Raw genomic sequence first — 22149 nt, 5'->3', positions numbered from 1 at the left:
GTTCACACAATTCCAGTCAATTCCATATTTTTTTCCTCATTTACTTTTTTTATCACAAGTTTAAAAAGTGACACTTATCTGTCATTCTATATTTACAGTCCTAATTGAAAAACAAAACATACAAATCCATTTATCCTTTGTCTAATATAAACAGTTTCTCCAGAATGTCTAAATACAATAAATGTAAGCAAAATATTAAGTGCAAAACCATCTGTGGTCAACCTGCAGTCCTGAATGTTTTAATCTATTCAGACCTTGAGCAACAGCAATGTGTAGTCTGCCTGCTTATGAAGGAAGGAAGGAAGGAAGGAAGGAAGGAAGGAAGGAAGGAAGGAGAAAATGAGTGGCAGAGAATGGCTCCACCAACTCCAACCCATCCCCACCACAATATGCAGCCTCCCTGAAGATTATGCCCTAGGGCTGTGTTTATGATGTGGGGGCAGGCAATTATTGTTTTCCAATGAGCCAGGGACTGGCACTAAATTTGTGCCCATTGGGTACAAATGTTTCTTCTTCTCTTGGAAACTTGTCAGGGACCAGCAGTCAATGGCTCAATGGTCCAGGAAACATCACTTTGAGTAGGACTGTCCTAGAGCAATGATGGCGAACCTATGGCACGCGTGCCAGAGGTGGCACTCAGAGCCCTCTGTGGGCACACATGCTGTTGCCCTAGCACAGAGTTTACCAGCGTTTCTTACTAGAAAGCCAGAGGGACGTGGTACTTTGCAATAAATAAGTGGGGTCTAGGTTGCAGTTTCGGCACTCAGTCTGTAAAAGGTTCACCATCACTGTCTTAGAATATGTGTCCTAAAGAGGAAGAAAACTCCCAGCACTGGTTAATAGCTACATTATTAGCAATGCCAAAGTTCACCCACTGGGGGGACTATTTCTCAGTTTCTGTGTTGCTGGTATGAGAATCCCTGCACATATACTTCCAAATGGCACATTCCTTTGCTCTTGTTAGAGACTGCAGAAAGTCTGTGAACAGAGGAAAATGCTCAGTATAAGGTACTAGTGGTATTGCTTTTTCTGTAGCTTCCAAAGGGAAAAATCAACCCTTCAGTTTCCCACCATAATAACCATCCTCATAGCAGCCCTGAAGCAATAGGAAAGAGACAATACTAAACAAATGTATACTAACCAAGCCATATATTAATTTAATAATTCAGATTCTTAAGCAGTTTTAGCTAGTGGTGCCCCAGCCATCTAGATTTTTAGAAATGTATTTTCCTCCAAGATCTTTTATGGCTTTATACAGCTGGACTTTACTAAGGATGGATATTGCCATCCAGTGCAGAAAAACTCTGCTGAAATCAGCCTAGGCAATATGTCTTTCATTTTTCTTTCTGAGCATCAGCATCTGAAGATGCATCCTGTGTAACTGGTATTGACGCTTTTTATTAGCCATTCCTCTGCCTTTAACAGCAGCTTGATAGGCAGTTTAAATTCTAACAGTTTCAGGGAAATAAAAAACTGATTGAGTCTCTTCCCGAAAGCAGATGCGGAATCTTTTCTGTTTTGTTTTGCTTCTCTAGATCGTTGATAGAAATATCTGTGAGTATACAAGTTGATCTAAAACAACTAAAAACTAGAAAGTGTTGTTGTACGGCAGGCAATAGTTTTCCTCTGAACACCCCAACAGGCTGGAAAAAAAATCCATAAGGACAGCATGAAGCTGCCAATTTTTATTTTTTAAAAATTGAAATGAAGGGATCATTTCTCTAGTCTTCTCTTGATCTCCTCTATGAGCTTGTCTTTAGGAACAATGATCTGAAAAACAGACAAATAATCAAATTCAGGTAAGTTTCACAATAAAAAAAATTAAACTTATATCTGGCATACAAGCCAGTATGGTGTATTGGTTTGAATGTTATACTAGGAGTTTGAAGCCTTTTGGTCATGGTCTCTGGGCAAGTTACACTCTCTCAGCCTCAGACCAAGGCAAAGGAAAACCCCCTCTGAACAAATCTTGCCAAGAAAACCCCATGATAGGTTTGCCTTAGGTCACCATAAGTCAGAAATGGCAACAACAAATCTGACATGGGTTATATCCACAGAATTCCAGAGAAATATTATTTCAGATTGTTGAGTTTTAGTTTTAGATCCATTAATTTAGATAAACCCCTTTAAAATACTAACCTCTTTCCTGGTAGTAACATCCCGAAGTCTTACAACTCCATCATCCAGCTCCTGTTGTCCTATGATGGCAACAAGTGGAATTCCTGTTTCTTCACAATATTGCAATTGGTTTAATAGTTTAGGATTTTTCTTATAAAACATCTCTGCCTAAAAATGTTCACAACAAATGGAAAGTGAAACATTCATACTGTGAATATGAGTCATCAACACTACACCATAGACTAAAACGTTTAGTGAGATGTTTTCTACCAAATCAGAAATTGTCTCTGAGTTTCAGGCCTGCATGAGGCAGGTTGAAGGGCCTAGGTATTACCACAGAGTCTTGGCTAACAGTCTCCCCCTTTTTGTACTAAAAGAATGCTAACATATACGTACATAAGAGTATAATTTTGGCTTCTCTGTGTTACCTTGATGCCAGCATCCCATAGTTCAGAGATTAGCTTCATTCTTCTAGTAAGGAAGTTCTTCTGAGCAGCTGCCACTAACACTTGAGTTTCTGATGTGCGGATCTTCTCCTTTGACATTTCAGAGCAGAGAAAGAAAACTCAGTATTAGCAATCAAGGTAAAAAAAAGGTAAAGGTAGTCCCTTAACATGAATGTCTAGTTGTAACTGACTGTAGGGGGGTGGTGCTCATCTCCTTTACTAAGCCAAAGAGCCAGCGTTGTCTGAGGACTGCTCTGGCGGTCATGTATCTGTTAATTACACATGTACTCGCAGTTTTATCTGTATTGATATTATGACTAATTGTATAGATATATTGTGTATTTGATGGACCTGTGAACTGCTTTGATCACCATGGAAAAGCAGTATATAAATAATTTTTTATTATTATGTATCCATCATGACTGTACTGAATGCCATTACCTTCCCACTGAAGTGGTACCTATCTACTTGCATTTGCATGCTTTTGAACTGCTAAGCTAGCAGAAGCTGAACTAGTGACAGGAGCTCACCCCGTCATGCAGCACTCGGGCCTTGAACTGCTAACCTTCTGATTTTACAATCATCAGAATTGCCATTTTAATAACTAAGTCACTGCATAATAAGCAATCAAACAACAGCCTAACTAGGTTTAATTACTATTAGGGAAAAATCTTCTATTACAACTACTGACTCTTGCTTGAGTCAATTCTGCACATTTTTCTGACTACAGTAAAGTTAAGGTAAGTTTGCCAATTTACAGAAATTTGGAATGCAATTCAATACACAATACTTGGAAATAATGTAGTGAGATTTGCTTCTCAGCTAACAAGGACTGTATTCATATACCCATTTTTCCAGGGCATTTTCCTGTCTGAGGCACAGCAACTGCATCCCCATATCACCCAAGTAAAGGTGATTAATACTCAAGGCCAACCAATTTTTTCTGGTATAAGAGTTAGAAACTCATACGAACACGTCTCTTCATCCCTGGCAGCAAAGGTACAACAAGGTAACTAACAATTTCATCTCTTTATATAATACTGAAGACCTGTTGCCTGCGGGGGCTGCTGCACTCTGCGGTTTTTCTGCTGTTTAAACCAACTAGGCCAGATCCATTGGTGGGCTTCTGTTGGTGAAATCCAGCAGAACAAGGAGGAGAGAGTTCTTCACCCAATGCAATCCTTCTGGTGCACCCATAAAATTGCTCTGGAGGGCTGGGAAATCCTCCAAAGCTAATTTTTGCATATTCAAGGGGAAGGGGGGGATAGAAGTTTTGCCAGTGCAATTTAGGATTTTATCCACTGTGTTCTGATGACCATTTCTTAACTTGCTTCCCACTAGTACTGAGAGAAAGAGCCAGTTCAGCTACATACTGCTGGATGGAAGGGATTTCTCATCTTCACTACATTTAAGCAGGAAATATGGTGCTTCTTTCACAGCAGTAAGAGGATAAACTTTTTCACTGCAAGCTGGAAAAAGACTTTAAGCATCAAAATACCAGAATAACTTTCCCCTACCAGACAGACTGTGTTTCTCACAGTTTGTATTAAAAACACAGTCTCGCATGATGTCAGATCCATATAAATTCCTTGTATAGTTAAGGTGGCAAGTCCAACAAAATGCTTCTTCAGTCTTAGTGTATAATTTATTAAGTTTTTAGATGTATGTATTATAATGCTCTCTGGAAAGTTCCAAATGAGCAGAAGGCCAATGTTTTAAACACAGGTTAATTTTAAAAAATAGTTTAAATGGTGAACAAACTTTCGAGGTTATAAAAAAACCTTAATTGGGCTGAATAAAATAAAAAGGAAAGGGAGGAGTTGCTGATGGGCAGAGTAGAAAAGACAGTGGCCCTATACAGACAGGCCAAAATAAAGCTGCTTTGGGTCACTTTGGAGGTATGCTGTTTAAATGATACATGTGTCGGAGTCCAGAAGCCACACCAAAGCCACGATCCAGTCTTAAGGATTGGAGTGTTGCTTTGGTGAAGCTTTCGGACTCTTAGGATGCATGCATAATTTAAACAGCATACCTCCAAAGTGACCTGAAGCAGCTTTATTTTGGTCTGTCTGTATGGGGCCAGTGTTTGTAGTTTCTAATAGTCTTAAAAATGGAATAGGCAGACCATTTGCATGACTTGGTTAAGAAAAAAATAAGTTGCATCAAAAACTCCATGGACACAGAAACATAATAATTTAATATGCATTTTTTAACCTGAAATGACACCTCTCTAGGAACGTCTAGGTCCTCCAGCACAGATGTATGTATGTACATGGTATGTATGTAAGAAGAAAAGCCCTCCCTTCAGCCACCATCTTGGGGGGAGAGAGGCAGGCATGCTCCAACTGCCTGCCTGAAAGAAGAACAACATCTTGAGGGGGAGAGAGGCCTGGCCTGAAATACTAAGAGCCCTCCTTCTGACCACCATCTTGAGGGGGAGAGAGGCCTGTTATGTTTTATTTTGACTATGTATTGTACTTGCTGTTGTACACCGCTTTGATCTAATAAGGAAAAGCGGTATATAAATAAACATTATTATTATTATTATTATTATTAACATTCATCAGAAGATGACTGCTGAATTGTTCTGGAGGATTTACAAATGCCTAGAGCAGTATTCTCTCTAGGAATCTCTAGGTCCTCCAGCACAGCCTTTGGGGAAGATTGGCCACAGAGCCACACTGGAGGACCTAGACTAGTGGTGACAAACCTATGGCATGTGTGCCAGAGGTGGCACTCAGAGCCTTCTCTGTGGGCACACATGCTGTTACCCCAGCACAGAGTTTGCCAGAGTTCATTACTAGAAAGCCAGAGGGACGTGGCACTTTGCAATAAATAAGTGGGGTTTGGGTTGCAGTTTGGGCACTCAGTCTGCAAAAGGTTCACCATCACTGACCTAGACATTCCTAGAGAGAACATATAAATCACATCTGCAAATAATTAAATCTACAAAACTCAAAGCCACAAATGTGGAGGGCCAACTGTAGATCTTTTCCATTATGCCTAACAGCAACCCTTCACTCCCACTCCACCTCCTCTGTTTTGTTCAATATTTGCCCACTATTGTTACTCGGCGGGTAATGGTCCAAGACAACTTCCAGCATTTTCCCTAATAAAGTTTAGTTTCACCACTAATTTTAAGAAGTTAGCCATCCATTTAAAATTGGAATTCCCAAATATTAAGTGATAAAGACTGCAGAAGACTGTATTAGAGCTAAGATTCTTAAGCCTAAATATTGTAAAAGGCACCAGATACCCATCGGACCCTGGAAGCTTTGGCTAATACTTGGGTGGGAGACCACCAACAAATACCAGGTGTTGTAGGCTGTATTTGAGAGGAACAAACTGTCAAAACTATCTCTGAATATTCCTTGCCTAAGAAAACACTATGAAATTAATGGGGCTGACATAAGTTGACAGGCGACTTGCATGCACACATGCGCACACATACAGATCAGTACATCAAAAAGAAAAAGCCATCTAGTGAGCAAGTACATTGTTATAATTAAGAGCATGAACCAAATCACCAAGGCCAAGTATTATGTCAGCCATTAAATCAATGGATGGCCTCAGGCAAGCCACTAGTTCTGATCCTCATTACAACTGTAATGTGAGGGGTAATTACAGAGACTACTAGGATAGGCAGGCAATTATTCAGCATAAAAGATGCAACAACTGTCTCAGGCATTACCCAAATCCTGTTTCAGAAATGTTCTTCCCCATATGATCTTAGTGGAGTTTCTCCTATCTCTGAATACAATTTTAACCAACCAGCAGTGATTTGGTTTTACAAACTGAAGGAAATTTGTGGAAAAATATGCCATCAGTTATTTTTCTGATTTTGGGGTGCCTATCTGCTTGCTTTATTAAAAAGCTGAATTATGAATCATTGTACAGCTATTGCATCAGCAAAGGTCCCTCGATTATAAAACACAAAACCTAGTAGCACATAATCTCTACTAGAAAGAGGCAATCAAATGGGCAGAACAGAATCATTTTGCACCCCTTTCTCTGGCAGCCAATTAAATTAATATAATAAAATTAGATGCCTCCTAAACATTATCACAATAGAAGATTCTTTAAAACAGAAAATGAAACACTTTATTATGATATTGTCAAACACCTGCTAACACAGACATATTCATTTTGTCCCTAATTAGATTTTGACAAAGTTCCCTCAGATAAACTTCCACAATTAAATGCCATTCTCTGGTTGACAGACTGTCTTGACTCACCACAGAAGGTTCATTTCTCTCTGAGAACAGCTGTTACTATCCTTCCCTGCTGAAATATAGTTTCCATGTGTATTGCATTAAAACTTCATGAAAGGAAGGAGTACTGAGAATTACAGCCAATCAAATAAAACAGGGCTGGAGAGCCTTTGGACCTCCTGAAGTCATAAAGTTATTGCTCCCTTTTGATTTCACCATTGTTCGGGCCAGTGGGGTTCTCAATGTCTGCATATGTATACTAATTGCTATGTACAACTTGAATTATATCATCCTCTGAATACTCTCTGAGTACATGTTACGAACAGACCTTACCTCGGTATTTTGTTCTATGATAGCGAAGATCCTTTCGACACCAATGCTGACTCCTACACAGGGTACCTTCTGTCCCTTTGGATCAAATGATGCTACAAGTCCATCATAGCGCCCACCTGCAGCCACACTGCCCACACGAAGAGATTCTTTTAAGCAACCGTCTTGTTGGTGCAGCAAGACTGCCTCATAGATCACTCCACAATAATAGTCTAGACCACGAGCCAAACTCAGGTCCAAGGAAATCTGAGGAAATGCCAGGGATCCTATTAGTAAACAAAAACTAGAAATCTCCCTCGGTTACTCAGACAGACCTAATTAAATGCCCCAACTCACCTTATCTATGATGCCAAACAGAGTAAGGTATTCAAATAGCAATTTCATGTCCTCTAGCCCTTCCATGGCCAGCCTGCTGTCAGCCAGTTTAGGATCATGGAGCAGCTTCTCAATCAGACACAGTCCCCCTGCAGAAAAGAAATATTTAGGGTGGAAGGTACATGGATAGTAATGCAGTTCCTAGTCCTTGCTCCATCTACCTCAATCCAACTCACAACTACTATTCCATATATAAGCCTGTACATTTCTTGAGATCTTCTGTGGAGGCCCTTCTTTTTGTCCCACCATCTTCACAGGCACATCTGGCGGGAACATGGAAGAAAGCCTTTTCATGGCAGCTTCCAGGCTCTGAAACTCCCTTCCTAGAAAGGCTAGATTAGCCTTACTATCCTTTAATTTCAGCAGGCCTTTGAGAGCTGACTGTTCAGAGAGAAAGGGCCTTTCATATGTTTTGTTGCTGATACTGTATATACTCAGCGATAAGTTGACCTCATGTATAAGTTGTGAGCAGGTTTTAGGGCCAAAATTATGGATTTTGTTGTGATCCGTGGATAAGTCGGGGGTAAAACTTAGGGGCATGTAAAAAAGGATGTAAAGGATGATGAAAAGGAAAATAATGCCAAAGAACTGAGAAAATTCTGGCAGGCATAGGTGTTTGTGCTCATTCTAAACATTGGATAGATGAGAGAGTAGAGGGGATCCATGCTTCTTTTTGGTGCTCTCTGGAGGGACTAAGCTCTTGCCTTTTACCACTCTATTTAGAGAAAGGGGTTGGCTCCTCTCTCTCCACACACACACACACGCGTTAAAGTACAGTACTTACATTGACCCATGGATAAGTTGACCCAGGTTTTTTTTGAGTCACTTTTCTAACTAAAATTTCTAGACTTAATACATGAGTATATACAGTAGTTTAATTATACAAGTATTTAGATTTTTTAATGATGTAAATTTTTGGCTGAATTCGTTTAAATTTTTGTAAGCTGCTTTGAGTCCTGGACTGAGAAAAAGGCGGAAATATTGTTATTATTGTTATTAGAAACACTTGGCCAGGTCACAAGAAATACCAGCTGGTGACCTGTAAGGAACTTGGAATTTCAGCCAAACTGGTTGTCTTAGCTGAGGAAATAAATACTGAAATGTACATTGTGCCTGCATTGAAACTCACCATTGAGCTGAACATATTCACCAATATGATCAACAGTCTCAGGAGAAATCCCCTTCTCCTTGACCATCTCATTTTTTACTTCTTCCCATGTCATCTGTGAAAGAGACTGGAGTTAGTTCAGCATATTCTCGGTACAGAAGCAATTAATGTTCTGACTAATGGTCAAATCTACTGCAATGCACATTAGCAAAAGACCACTAAAACAGGATACAGGTAACAAAACTACTACCTGAGGAAGACACAGAATATGTAAATTTGTTAAGGCCCAGGAAGGGTAATTATCCTCCTTATTTAGTATATACTCTATTTAATCATAGCTGGACTATGTCATAATATAGTTCAGACCCAACACATCAGACTAATATTACTGTATTTTTATTATTTACCTTGCCCAATTTGTCAAGGGTGGAGCAAACACTCTCAAATTTGGTTTTAGAAACACCACATACTGTAAAGATCCCATTCAAAATACGTCTGTGATTGACCTAGTGAAAAAGGAAAAAGTGCTAAACAGAAATCAAACAGAGGTTCCAAAATGTACTCATTACTACCCCGTCTTTCAGTCCATATCTATTTCTCAGAGTAAACAGCATGTAGAACAGTCAATTCTGGTAACGCACTCTCTTACTCTGATAAGGAAATCTCCAATCTGTAGGCTGCTTAGGATCTCATGCATAACCTTCAGACACTCTGCATCAGGAATCATGGGATCATACTGGCCAGCAATGTCAAAGTCCTGGAGCAAAAAAGGTAGTTGTTAAAACCCACAAAGCAAAAGCAAATGGGTAATTGTAACAGTGAGAAATAGGGAACAAACAAATCCCATCTCCCTGAAGTGTGAAGAGAGGTAAATCATAGCATTCCCCTTAGACATTTCAAATACAGAACCCTCTGCTCCCCACAATCCACCCGAGGTTCTAAGGTTAAAGAGTTGTACAACACACTCTCTCTGTCTCTCCCCATGGAAGATGAGCAGTTTACAAATTGCATATTCATGGGAGTTAGGGGTACAAGACTCCGATGAAAGTGGGAAAACTGAGTATTTCTAGTCCCTTCCCCCCAGGATATGGCTTGAGACAGGAGATGGGGCACCGCTGCCATGGTCGCCAGAAGGCTGGCTCCAGCCCCTGACCCAGGATCCTCAACCTTCCCGACCTCTCTCCCACAGCCAGGCACATATGAAGGCACTGGGCGCAACAGAGGGAAGGACCATGGGAAGGACGGTGAGGTAAGCGGTGGGGAGGCCTCAAGGGGCACATGGCAAACAGAGCCTCTTCTGTCCTTCCTCTCCAGGCATTTCCTCTGCCTATGCCTCTGAGCCAGCTGCTAGGAGGGAGGGACAAGGGCTGGACAGATAGGCAGAGTGTGGCAGAAGTATGGGCAGTGCATAGACAGATGCACAAATGCCTAGAAAGCTGGTTGTCTAGTAGGTGACTGGGTTGAGGGCTCACCTGGCAGGAGGGTGGCAGCCAGGAGGAGGCAAAGGCCTGCTGGGGGCATCATTCAGCAGGATGCCATTCAACAACAACATTAGAAGCAATGGATGGCCCTTAGGGACATGTCCTGTATTCTCTGTCCACCCACCCACCCACCAGTCCATCAATTTGCTCTCTATCCAGGCAAACCCACGAATAATAAAATCCGCAAAAGTTAAATCTGCAAAGGTAGAGGGCCGACAGTACTTACACACTGGTAAAACTCTCTGTAACGCCCCCTGGCTATAGTTGGGCTGTCACGTCTGTACACTTTGCCAATCTGGTAACGCTTAAAATGGGTGATTTTGTTCATAGCCAAATAACGAGCAAATGGCACCTGGAAAATCTTTTGTTAAGAAAAATCACTGACAGCTCAAAGTGTGATAACAATCTTATTCTCTCAGAATTCTAAAGATTTGTGTCAAGTCAACTTCATGAATAGTTGGTTCCAGCACTTCATGTGCTATTAATGTTAAACCAAGTTTTGCATACAGTTACAGCCATATCCTCTGCTTGGCCGTGTAAGAACCTTCCAGAAAAAATGAACAGCAACAAGTGTCTATTTCATTCTATTCTTTTCTAGCTACCTATAACACACACACACACACACTCTCTCTCTCACACACACACACTACTGGCAGCTTGGGAATTCTGAACTTCATTGCATGTGACATTTTTAGGAATTTCACTGAGCTGATGGTAAAGGATATATATAGAGAAATAGACAGGCTTGTCTCAGAAAGAAAGAACTCAATTCTTTCCACTTTCTATTTTTTTAAACAGATTTATTGCAATATATGACTTGCCCATCCATGCTTCTTAGTGCCACTATGATGCTCGGAGGACAGCACACATACAACTAACCTTGAAAACAAAATACAAAGTTAATTAAAAAAAAAAACCAACAGCAGCAGAGTGAAATACTAACACTCCCCCCCCCCCCAAAAAAAAAAAAATGGTTTAGCAGCTCAGACAGACAAATGGTAAAAACCTAAAGCATATTAAGGTCAAAGCAAGTTTAGTCTCTCTGTGGTGGACATTCCAAAACAGCAGACAGAACAACAAAGGCAGTATGTCAAGGATGTGGAGTCTCTAGGTAATAAGCCATATGCAATGCTCCCTCTACCCCAAGATCGACCCCCTAACCCTAGCACCTCCTTTGAGAAAACCAACTGACCATCATTAGCAGCTCATTAGAAATTAAGCAAAGTCTCCTGCTTCTCTCTGTCTAGTTCTCCAGTGCACTTAATGTTTTCATAAAAGTTTCCCTTTATTCCAAATGAGACTTCAAAAAGTCAAAATGGAGCAAAGGATGGGGATTTTCAGATGGTGAATCATTGCTAAGAAGGCAAAGGCAAACCCTCTGCAATCAAAGAGTCAGGCTTTTAAGAACTCTCCACTGTAGCCACGTTGTCAAGTCATGTCTGACCATAGGGGGTGGTGCTCATTACCATTACTAAGCGAAAGAGCCAGTGCTGTCAGAGACTGCTCTGTAATCATGTGGCCAGCATGATTGCACAGAACAGTGTTTACCCTCCCACCGAAGTGGTACCTACTTGCATTTGTGGTACCTACTTGCATTTGCATGCTTTTGAACTGCTAGGCTGGCAGAAGCTGGGACTAGTGATGGGAACTCACCCCGTCATACGGCACCTGGGCCTCAAACTGCCATCCTGCCAATCTTGCAATCTACAGAGTCAGTGTCTTATTCACTTGAGCCACTGTAGGAGGGCCATTTTCAAGGAATAGTGTGTGAGAGACTGTATGGGTGGCTCTTTCAGATGTTTCCACAGGAGAAGACATTAACTAAAGCAGGGGTGGAGGGTCTACTGGGCGTCTCTCTCTGGCCTGTCATTTTGCCACAATGCCCTCTTCTCTGTGCTGCTTTTTAGGTCTCCACTGTTGCCAATAGATACCTTTAAAAAGCTTAATTGTATGCAAAGGATATTGAGGAAACCTTGCTGGGAAGGAAGGGCACTCATCCTCAACCATTTTTGAATCGGACAGAACTACAGCTCTCCTGATGCTGCTGGGATACAAGTCCCATCAGGCCTAGCCAGCATACCGAGCGATGAGAAATGCTGAGTTTTTCAGCTGAATGACATCTGGGGGACTGCACGATGTCTTAGGCTATATAAACCTTTCAAAATCAACACCAGCCTTTGAATTGTGGCCAGAAACATACTGCTAACACTGTAATTTTGAGACCTTGATTCTATGCCCTCTAACCACAAACTACTAAAAATGAAACTCATCTTTTGTACCACTTGTATTTTTTAACTGATCTTCAGTGGCAAAGTGTCTCATATTAGCCAACTATAGGTATGAATGAAATAGGATTTGGAATAGCCCTGTCCTTGGGGATGGGATGTAGCTTGCGTATTCTAATTCCACAATCCTATCCCAGGGAGATCAACATCCAATGAAACCAGGATTTCCTATGAGGTAAAACATTTGGTAGGATACAGTCAAGTCATACCGAAGAGAGAGCAGTTCTCCTCCCTGATCTTTCAGATCATAGACAAGCTTTGAATCTTCCCCGTAGTTCTCCAATAAGATTTCCTTTAAGAAAATGAAAATAAGAAATGATAACTATTTTGTCATATAAGGATCTCTGGTTAATATTGTAAAGCATGTGTATACAACATACTTCTGACAAAGGTTTTCTGTCTAGACAGACACAGAATGTCTGAGAAACATAAAATAATCTAGCCACAATAATGCATGCTTTAGCCCAGGAATGGACAATCTGTAGCTCTCTGAATGTTTTGGACTGCAATTTCCATCATGCTTCACTGGCTAGGGGCTGATAGGAGCTGGAGTTCCACATCTTGGAGAGCCACATGTTCCTCACCCCTGCTTTCATCACATCTAGAATAGATGACAGAGAGCTGCCTTTGAAGAGTTACATACAGCATTACAGAATATGGCAGATCACTGTCTGGAATGGACCAAAGATAACAGAATGCCTCTTCTCAAATAACCACACTGCCTCCCAGTGGATTTCCAGACCCAATTGAAAGTGCTTGGTGCTCCCCTCTAAAGCCCTAAAAGGCCTGGTTTTAGTTAGTTAAATGAGCACCTTGTCCCATAGGAATCTACAGTACTTGGCTGTAAAGTTTTGGCTCTCCAATGTCAAAAATACACCTGATATAAGACCTTATATTTAAAATATGTTACTGATATATTTAATATATATCATAATATATTCTTTAATGATATTATATTTTACTGATTTTTAAAGACAACAAAAGCATTATCCCTGACTCAGCAGCACTTCAGCAGCATTACCCCATCAATAACCCTATGTATATAAAAGAGCTTGGACACAACTAGTTAATTAACTTGTTAACTACTAACTTCATTTTTTGGGGGTGGGGGCAAAGTAGCTTAACTAACTAGATTGCCTGATGGACAAAAAGTTAATCTCATGCGTTTTAATGAGTTACTTGATTTTGGAACATTAGAATTCATTAAAGTGGATGGGCCTTCTGACAGATCCAGAAAAAACAGGATAGCCTGAAGAAAAAAAGGATTAGGATTAGTAGAAATGCATCATATGTCCTTGTTGCTAGGCATGCTACTCAACTTGCTGTAACATTGCTGTCTTAAACAGTGAGAGAGAGAAGGTGCTGTAAACCCAGTAAAAATTATCTGGGGCAAAAATGTAAAGAGAAGGGAAAAGAAATGGCTGGGGAAGGAGGAGTCCTGGTATGAAATAAAATGTGCTGCAGGACTGATTTGTTTGCTTGGCCCTAGATCAGTCATGATTCTTACAGAATGTCAGGCGCTTTAGGCCTGAAAGGTAGATGTCCTCAATTTTCTCCTCTCTTGGTTTTACTCACACTTCTCCCCTCCCATTCTGTTTTCTACTCATGCTCTGATTCAGTGGGTTACATGCTTTGGGAGATTTGATGAGCTGACATTATTAATCTGGGTTCAAAAGATACATTTAGATAAACCCATGACTTTGCCATGTCTACTCAGAAGAAAATCCAACTGGACTCCTTTATAATCCTTCAGCATGTTTATTATTACTCATACAGTGCTAGGGGCTTTGATAATGGGAAAGATATCCTTACTCCTTTCATTTCTTCCTCTTTTGACTTTTTGCAGTCCTCAACCCTCCTATTCTGTTTCTGAACAGAGCTTGTTCAAAAATATCTACTCAGAAGTAAGTCTTAGCTATCATTGATTCATCCTATGGAACCCTAGGATTTATAGTTTGTTGTGGCAGGAGAGCGCGCTCTCTCTCTCTCAGAGAAGGTTAAATAGCTCACAAAACTACAAATTCCAGAATTCTATAGCATTCAGCCATGGCAGTTAAAGCAATGTCGAACTGCATTATTTCTTCAGTGCCTATTAGACAAGCAACTGCCAAGGGTTAGAGGACTGCACAAGCTTCTTGTAAGACTTGGGAGGGCTGCCCCTGGTTTTCCTCAGGCTTAAAACAGATGGGGAAGGGAAGATCAATTATCCCATCTCCACTAGGAGATGTGGGGGGCATTTTTATTGTCAACAGTTTTGACATTTTCTCAATTTTTTAGAGGAGGGCTGGGGGAATTGGAGCCTCAAAAATAACTTTGGGGGCACATGTGGCCCACAGGCCACACTTCTTCCACTTTGATTTCTATACTTGCCTACTTGTTTTTTCTTCTAGAAGAAAGCAATCACGTGGCAGGGTTAGGGCCCTACACCACAAAAATGGCCCATTTTACCCAATATATCTAGGAGCTGAACGTGTGGAGTCTCCTTCCTTAGAGGTCTTTAAACAGAGGCTGGAAGGCCATCTGTCGGGGATACTTTGACTGAGAGTTCCTGCATGGCAGGGGGTTGGACTGGATGGCCCTTGCGGTCTCTTCCAACTCAATGATTCTATGATTCTATTAAAGGAAACAGGAAGACTCTTTCAAAGAGCTGAAGTTAATGTTATCAGTGCTTGGTATCCAGGGTTCCATCAGGCCACATGCCCTTGATTTCACAGAATGCAAAGCCAAGTTCCATTCACCCCCATAAAATCTTAATGATTCAACTAAACTATAAAGTGATAGTATGCAAAAGCTAGAGGAAGAAGGAAAAGGTTACAAATACACCATGCTTTTCGTTTCCCATAAATGATGCATGTCCTGTACTGACAAGTGCTGTAAGCATTTGAACTTATCCTGAAAGCTCTAACTTAATGTGAAAAAACGCTTTACCAGGAAAGGCCCAGTTCTGCATTTAGGACTAATTCGATTAGTAAAGGCAGAAGATCACGAACCAAGCTTTGATTAAGTTTTAATCATTCTACTTAACATGGTAAAGGTGTATGGTGCAAGCCAGTTTGGTGTAATGGTTTGAGCAGTGGACTATGACTCTAGAGACCAGGGTTCGAATCCTGGCACAGCCAGGGAAACCCACTGGGTGACCTTGGGCAAGTCACACTCTCTCAGGCTCAGGGGATTGTAATGGCAAACCATCTCTGAAGAAATGGGCCAAGAAAACTGCATGATAGGTTTGCCTTTGGGCCACCATAAATTCGAATTGACTTGAAGGCAAACAACAACAAAGTTAACACATTAAAGGGGTATGGTGCAAAGTCAGGACTTGCAAAGTAAATTTGTATTGATTTATTTATTATATTAATTTCTATTCTGCTTTTTCTCCAGACTGGAATTCAAAGTGACTTACAACAATTAAAAAAAATTAAAGCCAGGTTAAAACATATATAATTAAAACATTCCCCAACACAACAATTAACAATATTCAGCACATTATGTAAGAGTGTAATCACTCATCAAATGTCAGAATAGAAAAGTCTTTGCTTATCTGCAAAAAGAAAGTAAAAGTGTGCCTGTCTATTCTCTATGGGAAAGGACTCTCCTGTGCCGCCACCAGGTGTACCTGTGAGGGAAGTGGGACAGAGAGAAGGGCTTCATCAGCAGATCTCAGAGCATGGGTTGATTCATAAGGGAGAATAGGTTCTTTCAAATAACCTGGCCCTTAGCCATGAGGTGCTTTAAAGGTGGTAACCAGTACTTTGAATTGTGCTTTGAAATGGACCGGCAGCCAGTGAACTGTTGCAACAAGTATATTGTGTGCTCCTTGTAGCTAGAATCCGTTAGTAGTCTGGCTGCAGCTCTTTGGACCAGCTGAAGTTTCTGAACACTTTTCAAAGGCAACCCCACAAAGAGTGTGTTACAGTAATCCAACCAGGATGTAACTATGGCGCTTTAGAGACCTCCAAACGGTGAGGCTTCCCTATGGCCGAAAAAGAAGCCCCAAAAAGCGTCTTCTTTTGGTGGTGCGCTTATGATGCCGCAAGGCACCAATGGCGCACTTGCGGCATCATAAGTGAGCTGCGACGTGTGGATGCTAAGCATCCACGATGTCAAGATGGCGGCGCCCATGTGTATAGGGTGCTGCCATTTTGTATGTACTAGGTACGTACTAGGGTTAGGGCGTCCGGAAGGGACGCCCTTTCGTAACCCTAGTACGTACTTTTTGCCCATGCGGAATGGGCCTAAGTTATGTACCATCGTGAACATCTCAAGGAATGGGCGCAGCTATCATACAAGCTTAAAATGTGCAAATGGGATTCCAGGCTCAGAGCTGAATCCAGAAGCACACCCAAGTTGCAGAGCTTGATCTTGATCTTCAAGGGAAGTATAACCCCATCCAGCACAGGCTGAATTCCTATTCCCTGACTGACTAGGAACACCACTGACTTGTCTAAATAAAGCTTCAATTTGTTTGCCCTCATCCAGTCCATTACTGATGACAGACGCTGGTTTAGGACCAAAACAGGCCCCCTGGCTTGGGATGGAAAGGAATAATAGAGTTGGGTGTCATCTGCATACTGGTGGCACCACATCCCAAAACTCCGAACAATCTCTCCCAGCAGTTTCACATATACGTTAAATAGCATGATGGGTGAAGCAGAACCCTGAGGGACCCTACAGGCCAATGACCAAGGCACTGAACAGGAATCCTCCAGCACCATCTTCTTGGTTTGTCCCTTCAGGAAAGAATGAAGCCACTGCATAACAATGCCCCCAGGTCCCATCCTAGCAAGGCAATCCAGAAGAATACCACAGTAGATGATATCAAACACAGTGAGAAGTCCAGCAGAACCAACAACTCACTCCCCCTGTCTAGCTCCCGGCAAAGAGCATCCACTAAAGCCAACTCTGTCCCATAACCTGGCCTGAAATCAGATTGAAATGGATCTGAATAATCAATTTCATCCAGAAGCCCCTGGAGCTGAGGGATCACCACAAGCCCCAGAACCTTGCCTAAAAATGGAATGTTAGAAACTAGCCAATAATTATCAGTGGTGGGATGCAGGGGTGGGATCTGGTTTTGAAAATCAATTTGTTAGTGTGAAAAGCTTTGCTTTGGTCCATTAACATTGAGGTGGTATGTAAAATGTTGACTTTATTGTCCAAATCCTCCACACAGTGGAGTAAACACACTAAAAGTGTTCAAAGGAGTTCACTGCAGGTTCCCACAACTACCATACACAACAGAAACCAGAAAACGAAATCAACAAAAATTAAAGGAAGAAAATTTAAGGGACTCACAATGTTCCCTCAGCATCATACAAAAGACTCAAACAACTTATATTCAGCATGCAAGGGGATCTTGTAGCACCTTTGAGACTGAGAGAAAATAGTTGTAACATAAGCTCTCGCAGACTTGGTCTGCTTCCTCAGATGTATCTGAGGATGCTTCTAGTCTACTTCCTCAGATGCGTCTGCTTCTTCTATGCATCTGAGGAAGTAGACAAAAGCGAATGTTATAACTTAAGTCAATGAGGGCAACTTGACAAACATTTACTTCCCTGCAGAGTTTAGTCCTGGATACAGTTAAGCTGCTTTGGTTCTTTTTGAAAGCAATGAAAGTGAAGCAGCTTTTGTGTACAATTTCAATTTTCAGAAGAAAGAGGCTATAGATATGAAGCTCTTTTTGGATAAAAGGGCCAGTAGCACTTCCAAAACCAGAAATAACACCGACTCATCCTCACCTTCCGCTCAAACACAGGTGTGTCTATTGCCACGGCTCCATGGCGCTTGAAGCAGCTGATTATGGTAGTGAAGATATTTTCACGGATGGCCATCTGCTTTGGATTAAAATCCCTGGTGCCCTAAAAGTCCATGCCAAGGAAAAGATGGGGGTTTAGAAGAGATGTTTTTTTAATAAAAGAAGTGCTTGATAAAAACTACACAGCTGAAACAGTAACAGCAGCCAACAGCTGAAGGGCTTCCAGATGCTTCAATTGTTTAATACTAAGCATTTGGTTATGTGCCAAAAAATTTCTAACAAGAATCAAGAACTGCTAAAAATAATAGAAAATGATTGGAAGAGAGAGGAAAATTGAAAAAGCAGTAGATTAAGCTAATGGGAGAATAAGGGGGCTGAATACTCTACAGGATCATCTGGAAGGATGATGGTGCAGCTTGTTCCATTGAAGGGAGGACCAGAGCCAAGCAATGCTTGAAGGGGACTCTGGGAGAGGAAACAGAACACAGATGGGTGATTACCTTGGGGGTTTTGAGAATTATGTTTCCACTTTCTCCAGCAGCTCTCAGCTGTGGTGATGACTGATTTACCACATCTTCAGCCACCTGAGAAACAGTAAAGCAAATCTGATAAAAAGAATCTTGTGGGGCTTTAAAGACCAATGCATTTATCATAGCACAAACATTTAAATTCCTTCTGACTTCACTGTCTACAGTGCTATCTTCAGCCATGTATACTAAATACACTTGCAATTCTGGAAAACATGCAGGGGGAACTGTATTGGCCTTTCAGCAAATTCAAACATAAACCCACCATTTAGTGATACCTTTATTGACCAAATGTACAATATACTTGTTGCAAGCTTTCGAAACACCACTCGCTTCTTCATCAGGCACAATGTTACAAACCAAACAGGAGAAAAATCAATTTTCTCTGGTAAAATGCAGATTTTTTTTTCCAATGGAAAAATCCATTGTCCTCTGCCTACAAAGAGGCCTGTCATGAAGAAGCCAGTGGAGCTTCGAAAGCTTGCAGCAAGTATATTGTGCATTTCGGTTGGCCAATAAAGGTATCATTGGCCCCATACAGACAGACCAAAATAACGCTGCTTCGTGTCACTTTGGAGGTATGTTGTTTAAAGGATGCATGCCTCCTAGGAGTCCGGAAGCTGCGTCAAAGCTGTGCGCCAGCCCTTAGGACTGGATTGTGGCTTTGATGCGGCTTCTGGACTCTTAGGACGCATGCATCATTGAAACAGCATACCTCCAAAGGGACCTGAAGCAGCTTTATTTTGGCCTGTCTGTATGGGGCTGTTATTTGGTAGATTTTTGTTTGAATTTGCTGAATGGCCAACACAGCTACCCCTGCATGTTTTCTGGATTGTAGCTGCAACAGGGGAACCCTGAAGAGAGCCAGTGGACTGGGACTTTCAACCAAAGTAAAACAATTTTTTTCTTCTTAAATGTGGACTGTTTTAGGATGTTTCACCTCTACACCCACCAAAGTATTCCAGATGTTAAAATAAGGGAGGCTTCTTGAGAAATCCATTGTCTTCTGCCTACAAAGAGGCCTATGGCCTCACAGGAATGGAAACAGATTGGATTGCAAGAGAGGAGACCTTGTTGAGATGCAAATGAACTGTACATTTCCTGGACTTTGAAAATCTCCCACATGGCCAGAAGGAGGAGGAGACCACCTGCAAAAGATGTGCTCCCCATATCATCTTAACGAAAAGCAGAAACAACAGAATGCATGCAACATCTCTAATTTTTCTCCCGTTTGGTTTCTAACATCTTGCCTAATGAAGAAGCCAGTGGAGTTTTGAAAGCTTGCAACAAGTATATTGTGCATTTTGGTTGGCCAATAAAGGTATCACTACCTGGAATTCTGGATGTCTTTGGTGAAGTGGTGAACCATTCACTAATAGGTTTTTGTGGGTTTTTCAGGCTATGTGGACATGTTCTAGAAGAGTTTATTCCTGACGTTTCGCCAGCATCTGTGGCTGGCATCTTCACTAATGGTTACACAATGTTTGTTAGGCTTTAAGGTGACCCAGAACTGTTTGTTGTTTTGTTGCAAAGACTAACATGAATACCACATTGGAAATTAAATGAATACTTCTTGCTTTTTTTAAATGCCCGCAATTAGTTTATGACAGGTTTCAGCCAATACACAGTGATATAAGAGTGCTGAGGCAATCAGTCAAGAACTGTAAGGACATAGAATTAGACCTCAAGAATGTCTAAAATTTTAATATACTCAAGGTGGCAATGCTCCTGCCCATCCCTAACATCCCAAGCACAATAGGAGGTTAATTTGGCTTTTATATGTAGCTTCCAGTAATGTTCCTAGGCAATCTAAACCCAAAGCTATAAAAACCTTAAGAGTTGTAGGAAGGAGAATAAAGTTGTGGTAAATGAGACACACCTGGCTTGGTAGATGACTGCAAAGTTTCCTTTGAACGCAGAACTGTATTGGCACAAGCTGCCTCCTAGATGGAGCCTTTGTGAAGAAGAGGCTTATCCAATGCATGGTGGGGAGTTTCAACACTTAGCATCAGCACCTAATGTTGCTTACTGCAGGCCTATCAAGTCTTCACAGCACCATGTCAGAGGAACTCCTTGCGTTCTGGTCAGTGAAAGATGCATCTGTGATGTATCCAGAATAAATCACGAGGAACAGAGGGAAAAAAGGAAAGACAAAGTTGATTGAAACTCTTTTGCAGGGACGTCACTCAGAGTGATTGCTTAGTTTCACATAATAATAAAATAATAAAACTTTATTTATGTCCTGCCTCTCTGTCAGTGACAATCGAGGCGAACACTGACTGCATTGCTCACAGAACCGATGCAGAAGCTGCCTTTACAAGGCAGAACACTATCCATCTACACCTATGGATAATTGAGTGCATACAGTTAATACTTAACTTACTAAGTATTAATTTTTAAGATTATTGTTAAGGTATGCGACAATATCTAAACAGAAAGAAATAGAAATCTTTAAGGTTACAGAACCACAGACGGCAAGTTGGAAGCCATACTTTCCCTGTCTTTGTTGATTAAAATTTTCCACGTGCATGTTTTTAGTATTTAGTTTTAGTTAGATCTGTAGTTTGCTGTGATTTGTTACCCCTCAATGTTTGGTTTAAATATAGAGGAATGTATAGAAATGTCATGTATTTGTTTTGTATTATTGTTTCTGGTAATGTTATTGCTGTAACAATAATAAATTCGACGCAAGATGACCAGACGTCCTCTTTTTCCAAGGCAGGTCCTACATTTCAGCCTTCTGTCTGGGAGGAATCTGCAAATGTCTTCAAATCTGAGCATGACTAGGAAGCATAAATTTACATTTAGAGTATTTTTAATCTTTTATTTGGTAATGTCCTACATTTTATGGTGCCTTGTCTGCCTTTACGGCTAGGACATCCAGTCACCCTAGGTTTGACGCAGCTCTGATGCCAGAACAAACTACACTTCCCAGAATTCCATAGCATGGAAGTGGAATCAAACTAGATTGTTTCTGCAATGAGTATGCAGGCTACTGGGTTTATTACTGAGGTCCAAGACACACTGCAGAAACAATCCAGTTTGAGACTGCATTAACTGCCCTGGCTGAGTGCTAGGGAATCCTGGGAATTGCAATTTATTGTGGCACCAGAGCTCTCTCTGACAGGGAAGGCTCAATGTCTCACAAAACTACAGTTCCCAGCATTCCCTAGCATTGAGCCAGGGCAGTTAAGTCCAAAACACAGAAACAATCCAGACTGAGACTGCTTTAACTGCCTTGGCTCAATGCTAGGGAATCCTGGGAACATTGTGAGACATTGATGCTTCTCTATCAGAGATCTCTGGTGCCACAGTAAACTACAATTCCCAGAATTCCCTAGCACTGAGCCAGGGCAGTTAAAGCAGTCTCAAACTGGATTGCTTCTGCAGTGTGTTTTGGACCTGAGATAAAGCTCTGAGCCAGGAATAAGCTCCTACCTCCATGCAGCCAGAGAGCTTCTGCAGGAACCATAGAGTAACCCACCCTTTTAGAGGAAGACTCTCTGCCTAGAGAGG

The 22149-nt window shown here is 41.3% G+C and overlaps 1 protein-coding gene across 1 annotated transcript; it reads right to left on the bottom strand.

Moving 5' to 3' along the window:
* Nucleotides 1-20: 20 nt before the first annotated feature.
* On the bottom strand, nt 21-22149 carry LOC149316777 (histidine--tRNA ligase, cytoplasmic-like). The gene is made up of 14 exons (XM_089516254.1): nt 22072-22149; nt 20513-20733; nt 18607-18690; nt 18090-18209; nt 12551-12646; nt 10296-10421; nt 9238-9345; nt 8996-9094; nt 8610-8703; nt 7442-7569; nt 7109-7351; nt 2547-2654; nt 2140-2286; nt 21-1770 (listed from the first exon to the last, which is right to left on the bottom strand). The coding sequence occupies exons 2-14, from the start codon at nt 20615-20617 to the stop codon at nt 1714-1716; spliced, it is 1515 nt and encodes a 504-aa protein (XP_089372380.1). The 5' UTR covers nt 20618-20733; nt 22072-22149; the 3' UTR covers nt 21-1713.

Source organism: Sceloporus occidentalis, unplaced genomic scaffold (genome assembly GCF_023333645.1).
Source record: "Sceloporus occidentalis isolate IW3139 unplaced genomic scaffold, rSceOcc1.0.p SCAF_3, whole genome shotgun sequence".
NCBI lineage: Eukaryota > Metazoa > Chordata > Lepidosauria > Squamata > Phrynosomatidae > Sceloporus > Sceloporus occidentalis.
This window is presented reverse-complemented; position numbering and strand designations above follow the sequence as displayed.

What these genes read in the sequence shown, in the direction of transcription:
- LOC149316777 (XM_089516254.1), bottom strand. Translation starts at nt 20,617, where the DNA reads ATGCATTGGATAAGCCTCTTCTTCACAAAGGCTCCATCTAGGAGGCAG. An exon ending in TAATTCTCAAAACCCCCAAG is followed by an intron (nt 18,210 to 18,606) that starts GTAATCACCCAT and finishes ATGGACTTTTAG; the next exon opens with GGCACCAGGGATTTTAATCC. An exon ending in TTGGAGATTTCCTTATCAGA is followed by an intron (nt 9,095 to 9,237) that starts GTAAGAGAGTGC and finishes CTTTTTCACTAG; the next exon opens with GTCAATCACAGACGTATTTT.